This window comes from Callorhinus ursinus, unplaced genomic scaffold (genome assembly GCF_003265705.2).
Source record: "Callorhinus ursinus isolate GAN/ISIS: 27379988/994484 unplaced genomic scaffold, GSC_fseal_2.0 scaffold7, whole genome shotgun sequence".
Classification (NCBI taxonomy): domain Eukaryota; kingdom Metazoa; phylum Chordata; class Mammalia; order Carnivora; family Otariidae; genus Callorhinus; species Callorhinus ursinus.
The window spans coordinates 51,727,961-51,754,647 of NW_027397069.1; the positions used below are offsets into that span (position 1 = coordinate 51,727,961).

Here is a 26,687-nt window from a genome sequence, read left to right on the forward strand (position 1 = left end):
CCTACGATAACAAAGTCATCGAAATCACATTTACAGGCTTCTTTCAGCACATCACAGTAAGTGGGTGTCCCAGCCACGGGGCTGCCCTGTAGCATAGCACAACCTAGAAAAAGAAATGAAGGGGGTTTCACCGAAAAGAAGAAAAAGAAAAACTGTCACAGCCAACTAACTAGAAACAGGAAAATAAAATGGGTCAAGAGTTTACATTCAAAGAGTTTAAAAAATCCAGCTTTAAGAATTAAAAAATGCAGGGAGCTATTTTTGTGTTGTTCTTCCATTCACTGTGATTAAATGAAACAGACGGATGAGGATCTATAATGATGAGGGGGATCATAAGAGTTACCTGCCTACTTTTACGTGTGTTTGAAAATTTCCATAATACAAAGTTTTAAAAAAATGAAAGAGGGCGAAAATCAGCTTCACAGTGAGTCAACGAGTAGAGGTGACATAAGCATTGTACTGGGTTGAAGGTGTCCCCCCAAAATTCATATCCACCCAGAACCTGTGAATGCGACCTTATTTGGAATTAGGGTCTTGAGGAATTAGATATGATGGTTAAGCTTAGGTCATACAGGATTGGGGTGAGCCCTAAATCCAATATGACTGGTTATATTATAAAGAGGGAAATCTGGACACAGACACTGACATCCAGAGAAGGCCACGTGAAGACGGAGGCAGAGACAGCAGTGATGCGTCTACAAGCCAAGAAACAGCAGGGACCAGAAGCCAGGAGAGGCATGGAACAGGTTCTCCCGCAGAGCCTCCAGAAAGAACCAACCCTTCCAACAACTTCATTGCTGACTTCTGGCCTTCACAACTGAGAAAGAATACATTTTTCAGCCACCCAGTTTGTGGTGTTTTGTTACAGCAACCTAAGGAAACTACTACAAATATATCCATGTTTTTCTATCCCGAATGCTAGCCTGGGGAATTATCGTAAGAATGTTGTCATTAAAAGAAAAAAAAAAAAGGTGAAAAAGGCAGGCTTTGATCAGAAGGAGCTATTTGCAGTCCATTTAAAATATTAAAATACTGAAAGCTACCTATATGCCAGATAATAGTAAATTGATATTGCAGATCATGTTATTGACTCAAGAAATACCATCATGGAAAAAGGTGAAAACTGTAGCAACTTGGAAAACTGGATATGAAATACTGTTAATATAATGTAATCATATTATTAATGGAATTACATTAATACGAGTATGTAATCACAATGAAACTGTACTCACTTGAATAAACATAAGAGAAAAACACAGAGAAATGGATACAGTTGTTTAGGGAAAAATTCTAGCCCAAAGGTTATGCAGAGGTTACATGAAATCGCTTCACAGGGAACTGGTCAGGATTTAAAACCGCACTGCCTGGGTGGTGCAGCCAGTTAAGCATCTGACTTGACGCTTGGTTTCAGCTCAGGTCATGATCTCAGGTCCTGGGATCAAGCCCTGCGTCCGGCTCCGTGTGCTCAGTGTGGGGTCTGCTTGGGATTCTCTCTCCCTCTCCTTCTGCCCCTCCTGCTCATCCACAAGTGATCTCGCTCTCTATCTCTAAGATAAATAAATAAATCTTAAAAAAATTTAAAAAACCCCAACAACACTGCCCCATCCTAGCTGGGTGACTGTGGACAATCAACTTCTCAGCTTTGGTTTCCTCCTGGGTCTGACAGGGCAACCTCACCCACCTCTGTATTTCCCCGCCCTCTTTTGACCACGATCCACAATAACATATGTTCACATTGCAACTCAGTACAAACACAAAAATATATTTCACTGATTCAAAAAAAAAAAAAAGTTCCAGGAAGCACTGCTCCCTCTAGGTGAGTTGAATGCTGATGCTTTCTATTCTTTTTGTTTGTTCTTAAATGCTCTCAAGACCAACCTGTAACTTAAAGTATGCTGGCCTACCTCAAAGGAGAAATACCTACCACGAGAAATGTCACAAGAGAGATATGTGATTAAAAAATGCATATTTTTATTGGGGTGGAGAAATATTTTAAAATTTCACTTAACATATTTATATTCATATTAAAAATATTCAGGGGTGCCTGGGTGGCTCAGTCAGTTAAGCGTCTGCCTTCAGCTCAGGTCATGATCCCAGGGTCCTGGGATGGAGCCCTGCATGTCACCAGGCTCCCTGCTCAGCAGGGAGTCTGCTTCTCCTTCTGCCGTGCTCCCCCTGCTCATGCTCACTCTCTCTCTCTCTCTCTCAAATAAAATCTTTAAAAAAAATTTCCGCTCGACAAGAGCTTCCACTTAGCCATTCAACAAATATCTCTAAAATACTATTTCTGGCAAGGCACTATGCTGAAGGCAAATTCAAATGAGACAATTGCTTATCCATCAAAGAATTTAAAACCTCATAAGGGAGCTGAGACACTGACCCAGCATTCCCAGGAGCCTAGCCAAAGCAAAGGGTGGGAGGTAGAGGCTTGGGAGAAATGTCTGCAGGCAAGTTTACCAGGCTCGTGTAACTAAAACATAAGGAGATCAGGAGATGCCTGTTGGGAAGCTGCATCCCACAAGGCTAAAAATCCCAGGATCAAATGTGGCACAATCTCAGCAGGCCATTTTAGAGGAGTAGAAGCTGTTCTAGAAAGACAGATGTGCGTGGGATCGATGAGGGGAAAGAGGCTGCAAATGAAGAGAAAATTAAAGCAGCACATGTGTCTTGAGGACCTAAAGGCACTTCTTACAGAATGACGGGCCAGAGGCTAATGTGATGGTGCAGGTCAAAGGCGGATAGGGAACGGATGGAGGGGATGTGTCATTATTACTCAGAAATCAGGGATGATTTGTTCATTAGAAATGGGGCCAAGAAACAGACACAGAAAAAGAAAGATTCAAAGATAAAGCACAGAAATGGGATACTGAAATAGGAATCATTTCTTTTCTCCCCACTGGTGGCCTCAGAGGGGATGATGATCCAATCACATTCCCTCGCTCCCCTGGCCATGGCTGGCTGACCAGCTGGGGACACCCAATCAAAGCAGGCCCCCTCATGTGCTCTTCCCTGGAAAAGTGGACCCTGCACGGGGTCCTGCAGGACAGGGTTGAGCTGTGCAGCTGGTTATTCAGGAAGTTTTAGAAGGTTTTAGACAAAGGATTTGAAGATCGACTTTGGGATGTGACAGGAAAAGAGATGTAAGTGGAGAACACAGCATAAAGTTTCTCTGATTTGCCCCACTTGCCTTCATAGCCGCTGTCAGAAGAATTGGAAGACCCAGATTCTTGCTTTATGTTGGTATAAAAGGTGACTTCAGAGTCAGCGTGGTCATTCCCGAGCGCCCCACTGGCTTCTTCCACACCCCAGTGCTCTGTGTGCTGTTGACTCAGGATGGTGCACTTAACTTTCTCCATTGCTGCTATAATCATATCTGCAACATAGAAGTGGGCGTTTTCCTGCAGGAAAAAGAAAAAGTACCCGTTAAAATACTCACAAGCACAGTCGATTGTTTTTCATTGAGGGTGTACTGGATTGAAAAATCAAGAAGCTGTATTTAAGTGGAGTTAATGCATAGAAATATAAATGTTCACTTAACTGAGTGATCACAGGTCATTATATGAAGTATAGCCCATATCTTCCAGACACATAAAATTTACTCCACTGCGACCAACAGACACCCCAAGTTGAATTTCTCGTGATATGAGACCCCGGGTTGGTGGTGGCCCAGGGGTAGACATCAGGCAGCAGTCATGCAAAATTTCCCAGCCGAGCACAGGCACTGACTCAGAGCCCTTCTTAGCTCAGTGCTCCGGCCAGAGGCTGAAATGCAACCACCTATCCACCAGGTTTCATCAAGTGAAGTTTCCAGATTTAAATCACAACAGCACCATCTAAGGAATTAACACTCTCTGTGGTTTTAAAAAAAGAAAAAAGAAACTGTGTTCACCTTTTCGACATCGACTGGGAGCAGAAATACCTCTGGAGAGAAGGAATTCGAAAAAGTGGTTCTTCCACTGACTTGAACAGCACCTGCCAATGCAGCAAGTTATTAAAAACGGAGAAAAAAAAGTTCAAAGATTCCTTAAGAAAACAAAACAATGCTAGAAAGTGGCTTTTAAATATTGTGGGGTGTTTGTTTGTTTTTGAATTAGCACAATTCTAGAATAAATTAGGATGCCAGAAGAAGACAGATCCTTCTGGTGTTAGGCTTTGCAGACATTGCCTAAATGGGGGTCATTTCTACAAAAACCTATCGGAGCAACTTGGCAGGAATCCTCAGAGAAGGGATGAGAGAGCCAATGGAATGGAGACCGATGAGGTGAAGAGCGTAGGAGGAGAAGAGGATCATGGAAACTACCTAAAGGAGATGGAGAAGCATGAGAAAGAACAGTCTAGAAGCAGGGCCATAAGAATTATGGGATCTCTTCTCCCATGCACGGCAACTGACCCAAAACTTTTTTTTTAAATTTTTAAAAAAGATTTTTATTTATTTATTTGAGGGAGAGAGTGAGAGAGAGAGAGAGAGAGCATGAGGGGGGGAGGGCCAGAGGGAGAAGCAGGCTCCCCGCTGAGCAGGGAGCCCGATGAGGGACTCGATCCCAGGACCCCAGGATCATGACCTGAGCCGAAGGCAGACGCTTAACCGACTGAGCCACCCAGGTGTCCCCCAAAACTTCTTGTTTACAGAAATAAACCTGTCTGAAAAAGGCCAGCGTTGCTTCTCTAAAATGGTCTTCCTGCAGACAAAAACTAGAAGAAACTGCCGAGGGTAGATTCAGCTGACTCATCCATGCTCCCCCCCCCGAAGCCACTCCATTACTGGCAGTGAACACCATCAAAACAAAACGACTCTGGTCATGTGATTTCTTCTTGCAGCATTTAAGGCGAAACATTTCCATGAGAGCCCTGAGAGCTGAGTTGTTCAAATTAGACCAAAATGCCACAGGTGGTTTCAGGATTATACAGCTCTCAGGGTGACGAAGAGCGATGCGAGCAGGATCGCCCAATCCCTTGCCTCTTCTTCAAGAAAGTGACTGTTCATGAAGAACCTTGAATCTCTGAGCTTCAGAGCCATCGGGGTGGGCAAACGTTTTCTGAAAAGGACTGGGAAGTAAATACTGTAGGATCTGAGGGCCATCTGTTGCAACTATGCAGTTCTGCCACTGGGGTGAGGGAGGCGCTATGAGCAACATGCACAGCGCTTTATTTGTAACATCAGGAGGCCAGCCGGAGTTGGCCCACAGGTCATAGCTTTTGGACCCCGAGTATAGACACAAAGGGACAGAGGAGAGTCAAAATGTGGATTCCGATTCTAGTGCAGCAGCTGGCTGGGCCTCTGCATCGAAATGTCCTCATCTCTCACACCGGGTTAGGGAGCTCTTAGGAGACTGAAGGAGACCAGGAATGTGAGTGTGCTCTATAAATGAGTAAGTCCTCTGCAAGCAAAAGGATCTGTGGATTTGTTTCTTGGGGCCTCAGGAAATGCTTCTAGGCTTGGGGAGTGGGTGGGTGGGCCTTCCTCTACCATATTATCTAGAAAAGGAATACCCTGCTGCTGTCATTGGGAGGAAGCAGTAACAGGAAAAATCCCTTGTCTTAGTGGCAAATGCCTATTCTCTGCAATGCTGTCCCACAGCAAAGAAAGACCAGATCTCTGGGGACTTCTTTTTTTAATCCCATGGGCTGCATCCTCCTACCAAGTTTAAGATGGAGTAGTTTTTAAAGGAACTTAGAGAAATTCCTGGGGGTTATTGGCTTAGGACAAAAGGGGGTGGGGTATCTGTTTTCTTTCTGGGAGAAAGACAAAGCTACAGGATAATTTAAAATTGCAGAACCACTTGCTGTAGAGTGTGTCATTTTGCTTATTTCAAAACTAGCCCATTTTAAGGTTGTCCAAAATCTGCTATTCTTTTTTTTTTAAAGACTTGTTTATTTATTTGACACAGAGACACAGCGAGAGAGAGGGAACACAAGCAGGGGGAGTGGGAGAGAGAGAACGGGCTTCCCGCGGAGCAGGGAGCCCGATGCGGGGCTCGATCCCAGGACCCTGGGATCATGACCTGAGCTGAAGGCAGACGCTTAACGAGTGAGCCACCCAGGTGCCCCTGGTGAACTATTTTTTTTTAAGATTTTATTTATTCATTAGAGAGAGAGAGAGCACAGGCAGGGGGAGAGGTGGAGGGAGAGGGACCTGAGCTGGGAGCCCGATGTGGGGTTCGATTCCAGGACCCTGGGATCATGACCTGAGCCGAAGGCAGACGCTTAACAACTGAGCCACCTAGGAGCCCCCAAAATCTGCTATTCTTAAGCTATGAATAATATGTTAAAGATTGTCATCATCTTCGACTTTTCAAAAGTTTTTCCAATAGAACAAATAAACCCCATAATTTAGGGAAGGGGGAGGACTGGTTCTTGCTAGTAAGAAATGAATAAATACCTACATACAGACACACACACAGGCAGGCAGGCAGCTTTCAAATTGTTTTGAAAGAAAAAGACTTCATTCATTATCTGAACTAGGGTTCTAAGAAAAATATAAATTAACGCAGTGAATATAACATAATGAATATTTTTAAAAAAATTAGAATGTCACAAATTATAACAGTAATAGATAACTTACTGACTCTTGAGTGGCATTTTGCACACAGTATCTTATTTTAGGAATTCCAGTATTTTTAAGAATATGTGCATTACGGGGCGCCTGGGTGGCTCAGTTGGTTGGGCGACTGCCTTTGGCTTAGGTCATGATCCCGGAGTCCCAGGATCGAGTCCCGCATCGGGCTCCCAGCTCAGCAGGGAGTCTGCTTCTCCCTCTGACCCTCTTCCCTCTCGTGCTTTCTATCCTTCATTCTCTCTCTCTCAAATAAATAAATAAAATCTTTAAAAAAAAAAAGAATATGTGCATTACTTCATAGCAATGGGAGCCCTGGCTTTAATTAAAAAAAAAAAAAAAGGTTTTGTATAGTCTTTGGGGGAATTGTGATGACTATTTTTAAATCTTACTATTTTCTAGTCACACGCGGTTCAGGGAGAGGTGAGGTGAGTTTATCTCCTAGGAAAGTACTTGTGTGAAATAGAGCCCACTCTGTCTGGAAACACTTTCTCCCACCACACTGAATTGAGAACGCCCCCAATCCTCTCTTTTGCAGGCAACTTCATGAGCTGGAAGCTCCTGAAGGCACACACCAGCTCAAAGATGGCATTGATTATCAGCTAAGCTGAGCAAAGATGGCACCTCCCTGCTATCGAAGAAGGGAAATATCTGATTTTAGCCGGTGTGACTATCCGGGTAGCTGGACCGGGGACAATATTAAATGAGCTAATGCACCGGCCTCTGATCAAAGTGGAAAGCCATGACTTTTTTCTCATGAGGAAGACAATAAGACGGGCTGTAGACCAAGGCCAGCATGGGAACAGATGGGAATGAGGTAAATTCCTGACGGGAGTTACCTTCATCGGTGGAAGCTGTCAGCTGGGAAGGCTGCAGCAAAGCATGGTCAGCTTCAGGACCAGGAGAGGAGCTTGTGAACAGAAACATCTGAGGAGAGTGTCCTAAAACCACCGCCTGCTCTTCTGTGGAGGTAAAAGAGAGGTCGCTGCTTTTGTCACCTGAGCGCTGGGCAGAGTCTGCAGGATCCTGCGACAGTGATGTCTCCACCGCGGAGTCCCCAAGAGACAATGGTGAGGAGCCGAGGGGAGAGGCGGTGTCCCTTCCAAAGTGGCTCCCACTGTGCCCCCTTGTCGGCACCCGAGGGGGCAAATCCTGCAGCTGTTGCTGCTCACACTGGGGGTTAATCCAGGAAGCTTTGTGCCTCATGAACCTGACATCTGAGTGGCAAGGGGACTGGTCAGTGTCCAGGAGGCTGGGAGAACCATCAATGTTGCCAGGGTCATTGCTGTCCCTTTCCCACAAGTCCACCGGAGAATCCTGCCGGCCTGTAGACTGTGACACCATCTTTCCAGGCTCAGGGTGGTATGAGTTCTGCTGTGCTACTGGATTAGGGCCTTGAACTCACCAGGAGGCCAGCCAGGGGCCAGACAGCTTATCTGCAATGAGCAAAAATCATTCAAGATAAATAAGAACGCAGTCATATTTTTAACTCCAAAATCTTTTGAGGAGAAGAAACAAAAGATAAATAAGTTTGTACTTCACCCTGTACAATACAGTAAATTCCACTTGGATTTACAAGAAATAACTAAATAAACAGATCAATCAGTCAATCAATCAATCAGCAATACAATTAGCAGCAGACACAGGAGGCATGACTTTGGGATAGGAAAGGGTTTTCAAGGCATAAAGATAACTGAAGATTGCTTTTATATAAGGATAAAGTCATATATGCATACTGTTGATAAAACAGATTAAAGTGTAAGGCAGCCGTGCATTATTCCAATAAAATTAAATGTCAAACCCCAAAATGGGAATACCATTGGGAAGTAAAGACACATTTTTGTCGTTTCTTAGTCTCTTGTTTTTATTTAGTCTGTGTTTGTATTTCAAAAAGTAGACAAGTGGTATGTGAAATTGAGGACAACCACTAGCACTAAAAATTTTGTTTCATGTAACTTAGATTATAATACTGAATTATAATAGCTATGGGGGAGAATTTGGGATTAGCTTATAATATCTAAAGAACACCCTGTGAATCTAGGGTCTATCTTTTCTTCTCTTTTTCTTTCTTTCTTTCTTTCTTTTTCTTTCTTTCTTTCTTTCTTTCTTTCTTTCTTTCTTTCTTTCTTTCGTTCGTTCGTTCTTTCTTTCTTTCTTTTTTTTTTGAGAGAGAGAGAGAGAAGGAGAAGGGACACAGGGAGAGAGAGACTCTTAAACAGGTTCCATTCCCAGCGTGGAGCCCGATACAGGGCTTGATCTCACAACCCTAAGATCATGACCTGAGCCAAAATCAAGAGTCGGCTGCCTAACCGACTGAGCCACCCAGGCATCCATCCCAGTTTGCTCACGTTTAAGCTCAGTGTTTGGCTCTAGTAAATAAGTCATGATTAAAATGTCGAGAGCTACTCCAAAGAGAAGCACTCTGGTCACCATAATCACAGACCCAGCATGTGTCCTATAGCTCCCACTGTCCTTCACCCTGTGAGGCTCAAGGCAACCTTCAACAGCAAAAGTGAGGTCAGCAAGGGGAAGGCCTAGAGATGGAAGCAGTCGGCTTAGGTGAGCTTAGCTTAAAGAAATGGTGGAGAACAGAGGTACAAGGTGGTGAGCTGAGACTTTGGAGTCAGTTTCAGTGTTTTAAATACTAGTGTTCTGTATATAGATGGCTCCCACCCTGGATCCCTGCTCCTGACCTCCCCTGGGACCACAGGCTAGCATATCTTACTGCCTTTCCGACATTCATCCAGGGGACATCGCAAACTAACACATCCAAACAGACCCTAATTTCCCTCAAATCTGCTCCTCCCTGGTTTTCCCATCCCAGGAAACATACCTCCCAGTTGCTGAAACCCAAAATCTAGAAGTGATCTCTGATCCTATCTTTCTGTAGCTCTCCATCTTTAATCCATTAGCAAGTTCATATCCATAGCTACCACCCTCATCTAAGTCGCCATCCTCTCCCACCTGGGCCTCCTTCCGTCTGCCCAGTGGGTCTCCCTGCTCCTACTCTTGACAACTTATAATTAAGAGGTATGCAAGTATCTTTTATAAGCCTACATCAGATGTCAGTCCCCTAATCACCCACCCACCCCCATCCCATCGAATCTGGAATAAAATCCAAAATCCTTACCTTGTCCTTAAGGCATGACATGACAGTGCGGACCATGTTCACTTATCTCTGTCCACCCCCGATAAGTCCCAATCACGCAGCAAACTCTTACGTCCCATGGGCTCTTGCCCACCCTAACGGTGCTCCTCCTGGACCGCTCTTCCCCCAACTGATTGTATGTCTGGCTCCTTTCTGCCTTGTTGCATGCTTTGGTTTATAAATTACTTCCTCAAAGAAGTCTTTCCTAACCACCTCTCTTAAAGTAGTTCCCCAGTTACTCCCTATCACATAACCTTGCTTAATTTTCATCATAGTCGTCTCACTTCCTGATATATTTTTACCTCTTCCCTGTCATTCCCCTCCACCCCCTCCCTATAAGTCCATGAGAGCAGGGTCCTTGTCTGTTCTCAGCCAGATGCAGAGCTGCCTATGGGGGCTCAACAAACTTACAGACTGAATGAGCAAATCCAACAAAATGGAATTAGTGTCATGAGCTAGAGAGAAGATTTCTGTGGTAGATACACCTGTTCTGTTACTCTGGCAGAATTATTCGTACAGGGATAGAAGTGAATCCATGTTTCCTAAAGATAGGACATTTTTCTCACCCAACACTTACAAATAGACTGAAGGAAGGTACATGGGAAAACTGTACCACAATTCCTTGGTTTTTCTTGATTTGGGGGCCTTTCTTTCTAGGTCAAACCTTTTGAAGTGACGCATACACATAGATAAGGTACACATAATACTGCATAGTACTGCATAAGCTCCAAATCGCTGCCCACCAAATATCATGGGCTATGGTGGCGACTGCCAGAATTCATCTGAAGTGCTTCATCTTCCTTCTCCAAACCTCACATCTCACCTGGTGCCCCGATTTCTCTTCATTGCCCATCTTTTCCTCTCCAATAATTTTGGGTGTCGTCATTACAAATGGGAACCACGACTGTGTTTTTATGGAATGCCCAAAACACAGAAGCCTAGAGTGAGTGAAGCACACACATGGGCCCAAACCTGCCAATCCCACCTCATGCCCAGAAATGACACTGGTAACCACTTTATCCCTTCCAACCTCTTCCTATGAGTTAACATACATATGTCAGATCAGAAGATGGGACCCATACACATGGGCTCATACTGGACAGAATCTATAATGAACCTTCTTTTTCTCTCAACAAGGTCTTGAGGGTGCTTATCACTCTTCACTATCTTACCATTTTCTATAGTATAAATGTATCAAAATTTACTTAGCCAGACTCCTATTGACGGAAACTTATTTTCAGTTTTTCACATACAGCAATGAATATCTTTGTGTTGCTTTTTGTAGATTCTCTCACTAGATCTCTTCTCTTACAAGTTCCAATTTTAGTTCTGAGTCTGTAGTTCCTGATAACATCAGTATTTCCAAGAGAATGAAGCTAGGAGTCATGTTTTACGTTCAATTCTCTACGCGTCATAGCTGTTCTTGTGTGGGGGAGATAAGTATAGATGCGAAATCACATAAAAACGCACAGCCTCCAACCAGTGATAAGTAGCAGTGATCCCTGTGTTTTTTAGTTCAAAAAGAATGATGTTATTTATGAGCCTTCCAGATATGGAATTGACTTAACTGCACTGAACGAAACAGACTTTCTTCTCAAAAGTAATTTCAGAAGCAGGTGATTGCTCCATTTCCTTCTAGAAAGATGTTCTTATTTCCCACAAATAAACAGCAGGTGTTGGCTTTTCTGGGTTATAAAATGAGAACATGTTAGAGCTGGAATAGGCCCGTGAGATTCAAAGCCATGTCTAAGGGCCCAGCTGAGTAGTGGCAGAGAAAGAATGACAAGGTGGGTTGGACACTCATTAAGGAGCATAGTTTCTCTGGGAGGGAGACTGACACAGGGGAGAGCAATGATTCGAAACAAAGTTCAGGCCCTGGTCCCCAAGGTCAACATCTCCATTGCTTGATCTTTGGGGCAACAGATAATTCATGAGATACCATCATATCATTGCATTGCTCATTGTCACCTTGCTCGTAGATTGTTAATTATTCAACTGAACAAATATTTACTGAGCATCTACTACATGCCTGGCATGGTTTTTGTTTTGGAAGCACCGGAGTAAAATAAGCTCCATGATTCCTCCAGTAGTTTATGTTCTGGTAGAGGTGACATGGCGACTAACCTTACACATTCATACATTTCAGTGCTGATAAGCAGGAGGTAATGTGGGCCTAAGTGATGGTTGGCATCTTCCCAAAATGCTCCCAACTATCATAAATGGGGAATCAAAGAGGCTTAGACACAAAGATAAAATCAATTTCCAAAAACATTTTAAAGGAAGAGAAATCAAATTGCAAAGCTTACCGTCATTTCTATTGAGATTTTCCTATTGAGGGTGAGCACGGGCCAGATTACTAGTTAATATATATGCAGCAGCAACGGTCCTAGACAAAAGAGAGACTCCTGGACCCTCCCTGCCAAGTCATTCTGGATGGGTCTCTGGCCCTCAAAGTCAGTGGTTCTGTCGAGAAGGACTGCATCATGAGGGCAACCTCAGAGCCAGAGTATTGTGGACAACTCAGTTGGGTATGAGCCACCATGACCTCTATAGTGACCTCACAAAAGTCTTTCAGACCATAACTGGCCAGCACTTTGATGGCAGAAGAGCAGCTTTTAGCTGCTAAGACCCCTAACAATCTTATGAATAGGCACAAGCAGGTCAGATTTAGGGTTTTAGATTTTCTCTGCCCCAGCACAAACTACTGACTGAATACATTACTAGGAGCATTAAAGACTCATCTTAAATGTTACCATCTCGGCAATGGCTCCATGGTCCCCCCATATAAGTCATGGCAACTGCCTCAGCCAGGAATTCCTCTCCCCCTACCCACCTCTAGTTTTCTTTTTACTCCTTAGCACGAATTCCCCATCTTATTTAATCTCAAAGACTAACACCCTCCAGAATGCAAAATCTCTGAGGGTAACTTCTTAAAAAAATTCTACCTGGACACGACTTTGTTCCCAGAATGTAGAACAGGGGCACATAATAGGTGCTCAGCAAATACATTCTTCAAGTGTGAATAAAATGAATGAAAGAATGAACGAACAAACAGTACCTAAGTATGGCTCTGTTGGTTATTCCTGTTGCCCAAGAAAGAAAGTCTAGAATAGATGTCACCCTTTAGAAGAAACTAGAGATCACGACCTAAAATTTCTGTCAACCATTTCCTTAGAATAAAGGAAGTTAGAGAATAGAAATCACAAGTAAGAGTTGAAGTGAAAGATAAAATTCATTTATGCCGATTTTCGGGTGGCTTCCTGAGCGTGCTCAATAATAGACAAATGCAAGTGAACAGACAGCATGTCAGCTATTTGGGGTTAACACAGTTCCCCAGTCTTCTTCCCATCTCTCCGCATCTACTTCCCTTCAAGCTTTGACTTTAAATAGACTCACATCCCCGAAGGATGGTGACAGACTCACACTATCACTTGTCAAACAGAAACCATTAAGATGCCCAATCAAGCGAGTCCATAGCTTCCACAAAGTGGCCAGGAGTCAGAGTAAACTGCCATTTTCATACAGCAATTTCACCACAACAAACACATGCTGAACTCTGTGTTCTGACACGAGAAGCACCAGGAAGGAAACAGGGCAATATTGCAATGGTGGCTGTGGCATTGCGCGGACTTCTCTCCGACCAACTTGACCTCTGACAATGATCCCTAATTTTGAAGGTCTGCTGTCAAAAGAACCCAGAGGAAGGACAGAAAGCAATTATGACAAATGGGTGTGGTGAGAAGGGGAAGACCCAACAAAGGCAAAGACCAAGGAACATAGATATTTTGCCTAAGAAAATTAAAAGGTTGCCCAAGATACACAAATGACTAACTTCCTGTGGTCACTGTGTATGTCACACTTACCACTCTCATTCTACACGATGAAAACTTGAAATATTTCAGGTTTTAGTATGCTGATTTGGGAACTGAAATAAAGAATGTTACGGGACTTGCCCAAAGCCTCAGCATGAATAACTACGGGAAGTAAAACAAAAAACAAGTCTGACACCTGATCCAAAGCTCCTTCCACTGATATTTATGTGTGCCATAAATATTAGGATAATTGCAATTTCATTGGCAAAGTAATTTTAAGAATTTTCCCAAGAGATCTGTCACAAAACAAAGGATTAAAAACCATACCACTATATTTGATTCCATGTTTTTAGAACACCATGCCAGGAATTTTATGATTATACCTATTTATAAAAAAACAAACAAAATCATTGTACATACATCTCCAGTATGAGACTATTTATTTATAAACCTTATATGTGCATAGCTATTCTAATAAATTGTGTAACTTAAAAATTCATGAAAATAGCACTCTGTTCTTCCTTTCCAGTAAATCATCTTGTATCCTAAAGGTACATACCACCACTCAAATAAGTAAAACCTTCTCTATATAAAAACAATAATAAACAAAAAATTACCTATCCATGAATATTAGACAACTGAATAAGACTTACAAAAATATTAATACAAACATTTACGCAAAGTAAGGGTAGGTACCTACCCTTGAATGATGGCGAGGTTCCCATGTTTGAGTAAAATAAAATGGGGAGCCATGTCAGGAAACAGTCTGGCAGTTCCTCAAATGGTTCAACATACAGTTATCATTTGACCTAGCAATTCCACTCCTGGGTATATACCCAAGAGAAGGAAAGCAGGCACATGTGCACAAATGTGAGTGGCAGCACTATTCACAATAGCCAAAAAGTGGAAACCATCCAAATGTCCATCAACTGATGGATGGGTAAGCAAAGTGTGTGACCACCAGAGAACACAGTATTATTTGGCCACAATTAGAAGTGATGTATTAAGACATGCTGCAGTGTGGGCGAGCCCTGAAAACATTATACTAAGTGAAACAACCAGTCACGAAAGATATTTCATATTGATAGATTTTTTTTTTATGAAATGTTCAGAATAGGGAAATCCATAGAGACAGAACATAGATTAGTGGTGTTTCAGGGGAAGGAGAGGGAATGAGAACATAAAGAGTGATAATTAAAGGGTACAGGGTACCTTTTTGAGGATCTAAATGTTCTAAAATCAACTGTGGAAAGGATGACACATATCTGTGAATATACTAAAACCACTGAACTGTACACTTTAGAAGTGCAGTTTTTTTAAAGATTTATTTATTTGAGCGGGAGGAGGGAGGGGCAGAGGCAGAGGGACAGAGAATCCCAAGCAGACGCCAAGCTGAGCGTGGAGCCTGAGGCGGGGCTCAATCCCACGACCCCGAGATCACAACCTGAGCTGAAACCAAGAGTTGGAGTCTTCACCAACTTAGCCATCCAGGTGCCACTGAACTGTATGCTTTAAATGGCTGGATTGTATGTTATGTGAATTCTATCTCTATCTCAATAACGCTGTCCAAAAAAATGAAATGGGAAGAAGTTCCCATCTCCCTTCAAAAAGGCATAGGAAGCCTAGAGAGTGCTCGTATCACACGGGCTCCGGGGTCGGGGGTTCAGAGGAGCTCCAGCTGTAAGTCAGGCTGCAAACACAGGTGCTGAAAGCTAAGGGGGAAATGGAGCGTAGATAAAGGGAATACAGAATATAGGTGCCTAAAGTCGGTACGGAGAAGAAAGGGGAAGTAGAAGTGAAATTGCCACAACTGAATTATCTGGAAAAAGAAAAGAGAAAAAAAAACAAAAACCAAGGACTTTACCAAGGTAAAGACAATATCACGAGCATGATGGCAACCAGCAACTGGGCACCGGTCGCCGGACCCTACCGGGCGGTCCAGACATCCACCCTCATCTTCAAACCAGGGCTGTGAGGGAGGTTCTGCTGGTCCCGATTTATAGATGGGAAACAAAGTCAACACAGTTAAGTACTGTGCTTCTGTGTGATTAAGAGCCTATCTTTGAGAAATATATAAAGAGGTATGTAGAAATCATTGATGGAATTTCTGACATCCGCTTTAAAATAATCCAGTAGGAAGTGCCAGCCGGGGATATGGATGAAAGCCAATTGGCCACGTTGATAATTGTTGAAAATGGGAGAAGGGTACATGTACTATTCCCTCTACTTTTTTTTTTTAAAGATTTTTTATTTATTTTTTAACAGAGAGAGAGACAGCGAGAGAGGGAACACAAGCAGGGAGAGTGGGAGATATTCCCTCTACTTTTAAGTTTGAAATTTTCCATAAGCAAACTCCCTAGGTAAAAGTAAAAAAACAAAAAACAAAAATAGGGGCGCCTGGGTGGCTCAGTCAGTTAAGCATCTAACTTTTGATTTTGGCTCAGGTAGTGATCTCAGGGTTGTGAGATGGAGCCCAGGGTCGTGAGATCGAGCCCCGGGCCAGGCTCCACACTGGGCCTGGAGTCCGTTTGAAATTCTCTCTCTCCCTCTGCCTGTCCCCCAACTCCTACCTTGTATACAGGTGTGCCCTCTCTCTCTCTCTCAAAAAAAAGTTTAAAAAAACAAATTTAAAAAAAGAAAAATTCCATCGACAGATGAATGGATAAAGATGTGATACACACACACACACACACACACACACTGAAATATTACTCAGCCATCAAAAAAATGAAATCTTGCCATTTGCAACAATGTGGATGGAACTAGAGGGTATTATGCGAAGCGAAATAAGTCAATCAGAGAAAGACAATTATATGATCTCACTGACATGTGGAATTTAAGAAACAAAACAGGGGATCATAGGGGAAGAGAGGAAAAAATAAAACAAGATGAAACCATAGAGGGAGACAAACCATAAGAGACTCTTAATCATAGGAAGCAAACTGAGGGTTGCTGGAGTGGAGGGGGTGGGGGGAGGGGGTAACTGGGTGATGGACATTAAGGAGGGCATGGGATCTAATGAGCACGGGGTATTATATAAGACTGATGAATCACTGACCTCTACCTCTGGAACAAATAATACATTATATGTTAATTAACTGAATTTAAATTAAAAAAATAATAAAATGAAATTAAAAAATTTTAAATTAAAAAAAAACATTTCGACACTGCTATATCTGCCCACGTATCCCTGAGCTACCTCTCTGACCCCTCTCTACTACCTCTGCATCCCTACACCTCTATACCCTTCTGCATCCCTACACTCCTCTATACTCTTCTACTTGCACTCCCTTCTTTATTCAAATTTCCCTTTGGAATGAGACTTTCCTCATCACCCTTTTTAAAACTGCATCCCTAAGGTGTACGCTATCCTCATTTACTGCCCTATTTTTTTTTCCCAGAGCACTCTTCTTCTGTTATCTTAGCCATCGTTATCAGTTCATAACTACACTTACATGGCATTTACTATGTGTCTGGCACTGTTCTAGATTTTCTACACACACACACACTTGATCCTTCTAACAATCTATGAAGTAGATATAACAACACTAGAACCCGAGGCACTGCTTGTAACTGGAGCGTTTCACACCCAGGCTGTCTTGCTCCCAAGTTCACATTCTTACCTGTGACAGCACAGGGATAAAGGAAAAGACCTTTAAATCTCACAGATCCAAACATCTCTCCAGAATATCAAAACTGATGAAGCACGAAGGGGCTGCCGGTAATGTCAGTGACATGCTCATGCTTACCTCCCCGGGCCCAAATCTCCACAGGGACCAAGAGTTTAAACTAAGAATGAGACCAAAACCAAAACCAACAAACAAAAAATACATTTTATATATTTCATAGGACAGTTCAAATGATTTGACGACTGAGCCATGTTGCTTAAAATACCCTTAAAATGTGCATAAACAAAAGTTCAACTCTCCTGACTTACCATATTTAAAATAGCCATCCCTCGAGCTGGCTTCTAAGAACAATCTCCAAATAAAGAAGGAGAGAAGAGGGAAGTACGTTACATGTATCTCCTGGACAGTTGTTTTCTGACCCACTACAGATTGTTGAAATAAAAGAATGTGGAAGAGTTTAAGGCCACCCCGCCCTCCAGTCTTCAGCTCCTGAAATCAAGAAGACAAAAGCATCTGCTAGTCCTGGGTGCTTTTCAACCTGACCTGCTCCCCAAAACTTTGAGGTCTAATTTACATTTATCTCTTTTAATAAGTGTAAAACTAAAGATCCAAGAACAGAACTAAAGTATTTTCTTAAAGTAATTTCCAAACATTAATTGTTGGGCAGATCACATTTAAGTGTGTAGATTATTTTGGCTTTTTCTCCTTTGTCATTTTCCAGCCTACGTTGAGGATGACAAAAACACTTGCCTCTGAAACTTCCTTTTACATACTGGGAGTGTTTCTCTTTTACGGTTCACACTTCATGTTCCAGTGAGAAATAAAACATTCATTCAATACAGGATTATTATGACTATTTTGTGGATGAGAAAACTGAGGCCCAGGAAAAGGAAGTACAATGAAGACTACACAGCAACTCAACAGCAAGCTCAGCACTGGGACATGGAACCTTGCTCCAGACCCCCCAACCTCACCCTCATGCTGCCTGTGTGTATGGGATAAAACACAGTGCAGAAGTTAAGAAAAAAACACCAGGGTCCCAATCAAATATAATTTTTATGCCAATCTGAGAAATTCCTCACTTACTAGCTGTGTGACCTTGGGTAAGGCACTTAACCTCTCTGTGCTTCAGTTTCTTTACAGATTGTGGTGAGAACTAAATGAATTCTCAGTCTGGCACACAATATTCAATAAAAGTTAGCTTTATCATCACCATCAGTGTTATTTTATAAAAAGTTACAGTTCAGTATATGACAGCACAACTAAGGAGAGCTAGTCTTATTTCCCAACTTCATAAATGAGTCACCTCTCAACTCCTTTTAATTAAAATGAAAAACCAATCAGACAGCTTGGTGACATTGACATGCTTACCTTATTTATCTTTTTAGAAAAGATATATACAATACAACATACAGGCATTAGGATTGCTCATGTTTATAATGGCTGGAAGGTTGGACATGCTTATTTAAAAAGAACTGCTTAAATTGTAACAGTAACACCACCACCCTTGTGACTCTTTCCTTTCCATATTAGAAATATGAATCTAAATTTAGTAACAAGGGAAACTATTTAAATTTGGCAATGCTATTATTTGTGTGCCCTCAGACAGGTGGGGAAAACCTGTTAGCAAGCAATGGTACTCTTTCTTTAGCTCTTTACTACCTTCCTCTAAAGGTCATTCGAATGAAAAATGCTTATTCTTGCTTATTTATCCTTGGCTCTGACAGAGTCTTCCCCGAATCAGAGAACAAGAACTCCAACTTCAGAAAGCCAACAATGTTTTCAGAATTAAATGGTCTCATGAAGAGCCTGTCAAATGATGAATCCCCACCCCCACCCCACTGGCCACTACCAATTTTCCTCAACTTTCTTAGCATCCCCCTCAGGCCCTAAAGAAGATGGGGAAGGCAAAGTTCCTGTTCCCTGATCCCCTGATGTCACACTGTGATGCGCGGCGTCAGGTGGTAGCGCTGGGAAGAGGAATTGCATCAACACCCCCAGAAACAGACACACGTCGACATTTTGGATAGGGAAGCAGGAAAATGCCCACAACTACCCGGACGGTGCTGCCTTAACTCTGCTCCAAAGGAGGTTCTGCTGGCGGCCAGGAGGGAGGTGTGAGCAGCAGTGTGGTGATAATCTTAATTTATAGTAATCACACTTCATACTTTTCAAAACACTACCCTCCCTCCTTCCAAACCATCCAGTGGGGGGTGGGCCAGGGATTATCCCCCCACTTCTCACACAGGCATACTGAGGTTCAACGAGGTTTCTTGACTTGCCAAAACCTCACTGCTATTCGGCCTTAGGACAGAGTCGACGAAACCCAGATTTGCCGACCCTCAGCGCCTCGAGCTTTCCCACCACATCTTCAATTCAAAGATCCTTCCATGTTCCATTGCAATCATACAGTAAGACAGTTCTGGAATATACCCCTTCTTGTTAGTCTTAATTCCCATTTAGGGCTGAATAACCCCTCTTCCGAAGGTTTTCCACATTCTCCAGGCTGACAGCATCAGTAGTCGCAGGAAGGGGGGTGGCAAACCTCACCGCGCGGCGACAGGCAGGCTGGAAGGGGTGGGGGTGAAATGCAGCAATTCCGCTTTCCCCGCTGCAATCTCAGCAGGTGGACCTCACAACGCGCGCTCGACCACGATATGCCGCGCTCTCACGCTCTAACCTAGCTCGGTGAAGTAGCAGAAAGTTTGGCTTTTGCCACCAGATATCCAAGGCTCGGGTGTGTTGGGGAGGAGATCCTCCGCGGGCCTTCGCCATCCGTGCGCGCGCTTTTGGGGAACCGAGAAAAGCCATCGCGTCCAGAACACAGCGCCTGGGTCCACGCAGGGCGCAGGCTTTGTGCTCCCTGGGAGTCGCCAAGCGATAAAGTGCCTGGAGGTCCCTCTCCTGAGCCTTCCGCATCCAAGCCGAGCACAGGGCCCCTCCCTTTTGCAAGTCCCATAAAAATCCTCTACCCCCGCTGAGGAGCCCCTTCCTACGTTCACCCCGGGGCCTCGGCACTGCCCAGCCCCCGCACGGCCCCGGGCTCGCGCAAGCCTCCCCGGCGCCCCTCGCGCCACCTCACCTCTCCAGCAGCCTCGCCCCGCCGGCGAGCCCCTACGTTGGGCACCCCTCGCACCCCCACCGCTCCGACAGCCTCCCCCTGTCGGCGTGCCCCCACCTCGGGCTCCCGTCGCTCCCCCAGCCCGGGCCGCCTCACCTCAGCTCGCCAGGTGAGCGCAGCGCGTCGGCTCCCGGCTCGCGAGGATCCGAGCGGCTCGCGGCGGCGGTGCCAGGTCAGCGCGCGCCACCGCGGCGGAAAGGGGGAGCGCGGAGGGGGAAGCGGCGCCCTGACGCTGCCACGCCACCACCACCCCCCCACCCTCCGTCGGAATCCCGGGCTACAGCCGCAATCCGAGAAGGCCCCCGGGGAAGCGAAACGCAGCCCCCCGAGCCGGCTGCCTGCTGAGAGATGCGGACGACGCGAGCCGGCAAGAGCTGGGGCGCCCGCGCTCCTCCACCCTACGCGGCCGTGCCCCAGGCCCCCACCTCCGAGCCCTGGGTGACGTGGGCTGGGAGAGCCGGGAGCAGCCGTGCTCTGCTCTCCCCGGGTTCCTTCCCGAAATCACCCCCTGCCCTCGCTGGGGGCCCAGACGCAAGCGCGCTGTCAGGGGTTGAAACCCGGAGAAAAACGCAGACCAGGAGGACAACGCATTCCCGGCCCCAGACGCCCCAAGCGGCGGTATTTGCAGCCGTGCAACTGCCTGAAATGGGGAACGGTTCTCCTGAGTAATTGGGATTAGTCTGCATAGAAATCTGCACGCCCAGCGGGGACCTAAAACTTATCCGGAGCGTGACCTCAGCTGGCTGCTCCACGCGGAGCCCGGCTCCGAGGACTTCCCTGGAATGCGTCCCACGTAATCGTCACCTTGTATTCTAGAAGCGAGGCTTTGCCGTTCAGTCACAGCTATGCCGCGGGTGGTATCCAGATCTAGGTGGATGCTGGGGAGAAGCTGCCAACCGAAACAGGACGTTTTCATAATAGAAACCTAAGCCCTGACTTAGTTTACTAGGGCAGAGTGCACGATGTCCCTTCTCCCCTAGGGAACGCACTTCAAAGCACTCCAGCAGCGCCCTAATCTCCCTTGGGGAAAGAATCTCAGAGTTACCTGTCCCCATAACAACAGGCAGGTGAGCCTGTCTGGGATTACTTAAAAGAATCCCTTCTTCAGGGTAAAACCAACCGCATCGCACCCCCCGTGGTTCCTTGGCTTTGTCTTGTGTCACTTCCAGGTTGTGGAACCAGGTCACAGGTATGTTGGCCTTTATGTGCTGGATGTCTCTCTGGAACACCCCCTCCGAACACCCCCTCCCTGGCACAGCCTAGAGTGCAGTGGCTAAGGGGCGGCTCCAGGTAGTCGCTGCTCCTTCGGAAGACAGTGGGATCCAGTATCAAAGCCGGTTGTTATACTAGCTGTCAATCACCCCACTTTTGTTGAACACAGTCTGTGTGGAACCTAGAGCCGCTTAGACCTGAAAGGACTCTGGGCTTTTGGGGTTCTGTCTCAGGAATTCAGATAGGCTGAAGGCAGACTGGGAAGGGCTTACCTTAAACAGAAAGAAAGAAAGGAAGGGAGGGAGGGAGGGAGGGGAAGGTTGTAAATGTGTGCTGCTCTCCTATGTACCAGGTACCTTTCTACATTATTTTGAGCTATCCATCAACATTCCTGAGAATAACAAATCATCTGCTTCCATTTCACAAAGGAGAAAGCTGTGTCTTAAAGAGGTTAAGTTACTTGCCCAGGGTCACACAGCTAGTAAAGTACAGTCAGGCTTTAAAGACCAGTGTCTCTAACACCAAACCTTATGTCCATTTTCCACCATGCTACTAGCAAGACACAGAAAAATAATGAACTTGAGGGGCAAAGCAAGAGCCTTTCCCAGGAATATTTAAAAGAGAAGAATCAAGAGGAAGTAGAGAGAAAGAATATCATGCGAAGTAAATCAGTCTGCTAGTCAAAAAAAAAAAAAAAAAAACCCCTCAAAATACAAAAACAAACTGTACTAGGTGGTAGCCTGGACAAGTCCAAGATAAGAAAAGCATTCTTGTAAAGGCACTGGAGGTTTTAGACCAAGATGGTAAGATTTGGTCAGTTCCCTTTGAAGTCACTTTGAAATCATCTTTACCTATGCCCTGTTATGTGGACATCCTATAAACTTGAACATACACATTCACCAATCACAGATAAAGGAGGCCCACATTCTGGAAGAGTACCTCTACAACTCAGAAAGAAAGCTCAAGGACAGATTTTTTTCAAATAAGAAATACTCACTGGAAACCTACTGTCCCCTCTGGGATTAGAATTCTGGAAGTAGAATTTCCCAAGTACTAAATGCTGAGGATGGGTTTTCTAAGACTGCCTAACCAATTGTTCAATTCTGAGAAAGTCACTAATAATTACCAGCCAAAACCCACTTCGGGAAAAGCAGAGGCTGCTTTTCTTTTTCATGGGGAAGGTCATCTTCCAGGTCACAGTACCCTCCACGCCCCAGGGCCCAAGGGCAGTGAGAGCAACAGGAACAACTCACCACTTCAGCTGGTCAGGCTCGTGCCCAGCACCCACTGGTCACACACAGGCTCCATTGTGGCCAAGACAGCCTCATAGGAGACTAGAGGCCTGGCAGCTGCCTGCCCCAACCCAGCCAGACTTCACAAGAAGTGATTTGTGCCATGAGCAGGGATCCGACACTGTTTTTGAGCTCAGCAAACGAAGTCAGCAAAGGAGAACTCAGTCTCTGTGCAAAACAGGAAGGAAATGAGATGAACAGCATAATCAGCTATGAAAAGAAGCCTACTGACATCATGACGGACATTCAGGGAAGGAGGGATGAGCCTGATCCTGCGATGGCAGAGAAGTCAACACATGCGACAGGGAGGCAAAGAACCCAGGGAAGCTGCATTTGGCTTGTCGCTTGTTCTTTTCCCCCTTTCTGTCTGCTGGAAACATCCGTTATCCACAAGAGGACAAATTTGTATGATGCCACTTATATGAGGAACCTAAATAGGCAAATTCACTGAGGCCGAAAATAGAATAGAGGTTACTAGGGCCTAGAGAGGAGGGGAAATGGGGAATTTGTGTTCTATGGGTACAGTGTCTGTTTGGGATGAGAAGAAACTTCTGGAGATGGATAGTTGTGATGGTTGCACATTATTGTAAATGTACTTAATGGCACTGAATTGTACACCTACAAGTAGTTGAAATAATAAATTTTATGCTATGTATATTTTACCATAATGAAGTATATATGTATGTGCATATGTATATACATGCATGTAAATATATATTGAAAATATATGTATTATAATGTTACATGTGTAATATACTATATAAGTTAAATATAATATGTGCTATCTTATAAATTCATATTATAAATAAGTATATATTACATATATGTATTTAAGATCTGTTATCATGATGTAATACTTCTTTGGAGTAAAAGCCCAAGTGAAAGCAATATGCCTAGAGATGGCCTCTGCCCCTGGAAACTCTTTTCTTGAATTTTGTCTTGCCTCATTTTGCTTTCCTTTAGGGGTGCCAGGGCCTAGCTTTGAGGTTGTTGCCCTCGTCATTCAGAAGGGAGAGTGATCCTGCCATTTTACTACTTGCTTCTGCTGGTGAAAGGTAGCTTGGGGGCATATTCAGAAATGCCATGTCCTTCAAGAGGCTCTTTACCTTTCAGAGAGAGAGAGAGGAAGCTGAAACAGGTGAAAACAAACAAACAAATATAATTTAACTGAGTATATTTAAAGATCAAATTGACTTGATTCAGTGATTCATCAATCAGGGAGCAGCCCCTCCTGCGAACAGAAGGGAGCTCTGAGGTTTTTAAGGGCAGAGCAGGGCTGGGACAAGGAAGTCAAAAACAAAGGAAAGATTATTTCCAGCAAGATCACTTTCCTCTGGGAGGAAGGCGGGGACTTAACTTCTCATGCAGACTAACCTGACTAGCACTGATCAGTTCCTTCCAGACTGACTGGTTGAAGGACACATTCCCAGGTGGGGGTGCGGGGGGGCTGCGTAATGAAGTCTTGGTTTCCTCTTGTGGGGGCAAGCGACTCCATTTCGGACCCGTTGTTCCTTTTGTAACAAGCAAAAGCGTTGTGGACTCTGGTGACAATGTTGTTTGCTTCCAGTCAGCCAGGAATACCAGACACACAACCTCACCGCCTCGGGCACACCCTGACCCCCAGGGTCAGCCTGTTCCAGTGGAGATGACCAGATGAAGGGCATGTGCCCTGGGTCTGACAGATAATCAGTAAACTTTGTTGCTAGTCTCCCCCTCCTCTCCTCCGTACACAGTTCCCACTTTTCCTCTTGGAAGATGCCCTTAGCTGGACAAGCAGAACCTCTCTCTTCTTGATTCATTTCACCAGCCATTAGGGCATTCAGCTTGACTTGATGCTCTAAGTTCATGCTCTCTAAGCTGGCTTCTATTTAAAAGTAGATTTTCTGTATCAATTTGCCTACAGGGAAGGAAGGTGGTGACCAGCCACCATGGGTATTCCCACCTACTCTACTCCCCCAAAGTTATATTTTTCATAGTAAATGGTAATTAATGATCATTCCTCCTAACGTATTAATCTCCAGTGAGTTTAGTCAGAAGGTGCACCTGTCCTGTGGTCTATTTCCACAAAAAACGTAGTATACATAAAAATTTGGGGTCTCGCATGAGTGCAATGGTACACAGCAAACTGCTGTTAGAGCTAAAAATATTAAGTTGTTTGTATTCTGTCTTGCATTCTAGATGGTGGACCCAGGAGGACCTCACTTAATTCTGAATCCCCCCCCCCCCACAACCTCCTTCCCGAGGCCCTGGTCCCGTACTTCCATGTATCTGGTGCTCCATGTATTTGTTAACTGCTCGTGTGGCTTGTGGGGTGTGATTTGAATGCCAGAAGAGAAAGACATTAGGCTAAGATTATCTCATGTGTGGGAAAACTTGAAGTGTCCAACATTCAGTTTCTTAGTCGACATTTAAAGTGTTCTTTACTGTGATCCCAACCCAATTTCCAGTCTCATCTCTCACTCGTGCCTCAATTACCCTAAGACGCTCAATGGCCCACCAATTGCTCTGGGAACATTCTTCACAATTTCCTATCTTTATACCTCAAGCCATTGACCACATCACATATTTTTCATGTTGGCTTCCCAGACTGACCCGATACTTCTGTGTTTCTTGCCTGACATTTCTTAGCCTTTCTGGTAGCCTTCTAGCCCAATTTAGACAATTCCTTATGTCATTTCCACATGGACTGTTTGATAAGGAAAGGCCAAAACACCTAGATTAACTCCTGTGTGGCTGGTAGGAATCTTTCTCTATAACAGATACCAAAAAAAAAAAAAGAAGGTTACTTTATGTTTCCATTTTTTTTCTAAATCATATTAAGTTGACTCAGTATCCCTACTTGAAAAAGTAGCAAGAAAAATCTGCCATGTGCTGGAGAGACTCACCCCTTCCTTAGAGTTTCTCAAGAGCTCAGGTACCTATGTAACATCTAAGGAAAGATTTCTAGTCTCTTCTATCAAGGTCACTGCAGAGATTCTCATTTTTGAAAACTATTAATTTGAACATTTCCATCACTCTATGCCAAGTGTGGGAATAAAGATCCTTCACCAGGCTCTTAGGGATTCAGTCAGTCAGCATTCAAATGTTGCCCCTTCAGAGAGTTTGTCCCTCTCTCACAGACCTTCTTTGCCCTTCCCATTAAAAAAAAATATATTTATTCTTCTCTTTGAAGAAGCCACTTCCCACTCAGACAACTCCTGCTCTTCTGCTTGCCATACCACAAGATCACAATTAAGTTAAACACAAAATCTCTTCACTCTGCCCTGGGGTACTTAAAGGCCTTCTGACCCTCCTCAGGGAGATGGGAGAACAGTGGTCTCATTCATTCGGATTTTTCTGCAAAGCATGAAGAATAAAACAAGTGCATTTCTCAATAAATTATCACTAACAATAAAATACAAAGTCCTCAATAAATTATTTTGCCGCATTAAGTTACAATCTTTTCATGTGCCAGTAAAGTGAATACCAACAGAGGCTGGTCTCCAGTCTGAAGAGAAGTTAGCAGAGATGGATCCAACCAACAGCATCTCTCTCTCTTCTTAATTCATTTCACCAGCCATTAGGCCATTCAGCTTGACTTGATGCTCTAAGTTCATGCTCTCCAAGCTGGCTTCTATTTAAAAGTAGATTTTCTGTATCAATTCGCCTACAGGGAAGGAAGGTGCTGACCAGCCACCATGGGTATTCCCACCTACTCTACTCCCCCAAAGTTATATTTTTCATAGTAAATAGTAATAAATGATCATTCCTCCTTACATATTAATCTCTAGTGAGTTTGGTCAAATTAAATTAAATCAACTCCAGTGAGTTGTAAAAGGGAGAGTAATGGTCCCCCAAAGACATCTACATCCTAATCCCCAGAACCTGTAATTATGTCATGTTACATGGCAAAGGGGAATGTAGGTTGCAGATAGAATTAA

At 44.2% G+C, this 26,687-nt stretch overlaps 1 protein-coding gene and 1 long non-coding RNA gene across 4 annotated transcripts in view; one reads left to right on the plus strand and one right to left on the minus strand.

Moving 5' to 3' along the window:
• Window positions 1-22,921, minus strand: part of RUBCNL (rubicon like autophagy enhancer) — a 40,011-nt gene extending 17,090 nt beyond the window's left edge. Inside the window, exons 1-5 of one of the 3 annotated variants that reach the window (XM_073894532.1) lie at window positions 22,729-22,921; window positions 7,393-7,989; window positions 3,890-3,972; window positions 3,188-3,398; window positions 2-103 (exon numbers count right to left, since the gene is read on the minus strand). In XM_073894532.1, the coding sequence (XP_073750633.1) occupies window positions 2-103; window positions 3,188-3,398; window positions 3,890-3,972; window positions 7,393-7,897 (901 nt within the window). In that variant the 5' untranslated portion in view covers window positions 7,898-7,989; window positions 22,729-22,921. Of the gene's footprint in view, window position 1; window positions 104-3,187; window positions 3,399-3,889; window positions 3,973-7,392; window positions 7,990-9,683; window positions 9,909-20,359; window positions 20,502-22,728 lie in introns of those variants that run through there. The other 2 variants (XM_073894533.1, XM_025874873.2) reach the window with 2 other exon arrangements.
• LOC141373116 (uncharacterized) lies at window positions 4,866-8,401 on the plus strand. The gene is made up of 2 exons (XR_012378802.1): window positions 4,866-5,369; window positions 7,092-8,401. It is a non-coding gene; the product is annotated as an uncharacterized lncRNA (long non-coding RNA).
• Window positions 22,922-26,687: the final 3,766 nt, after the last annotated feature.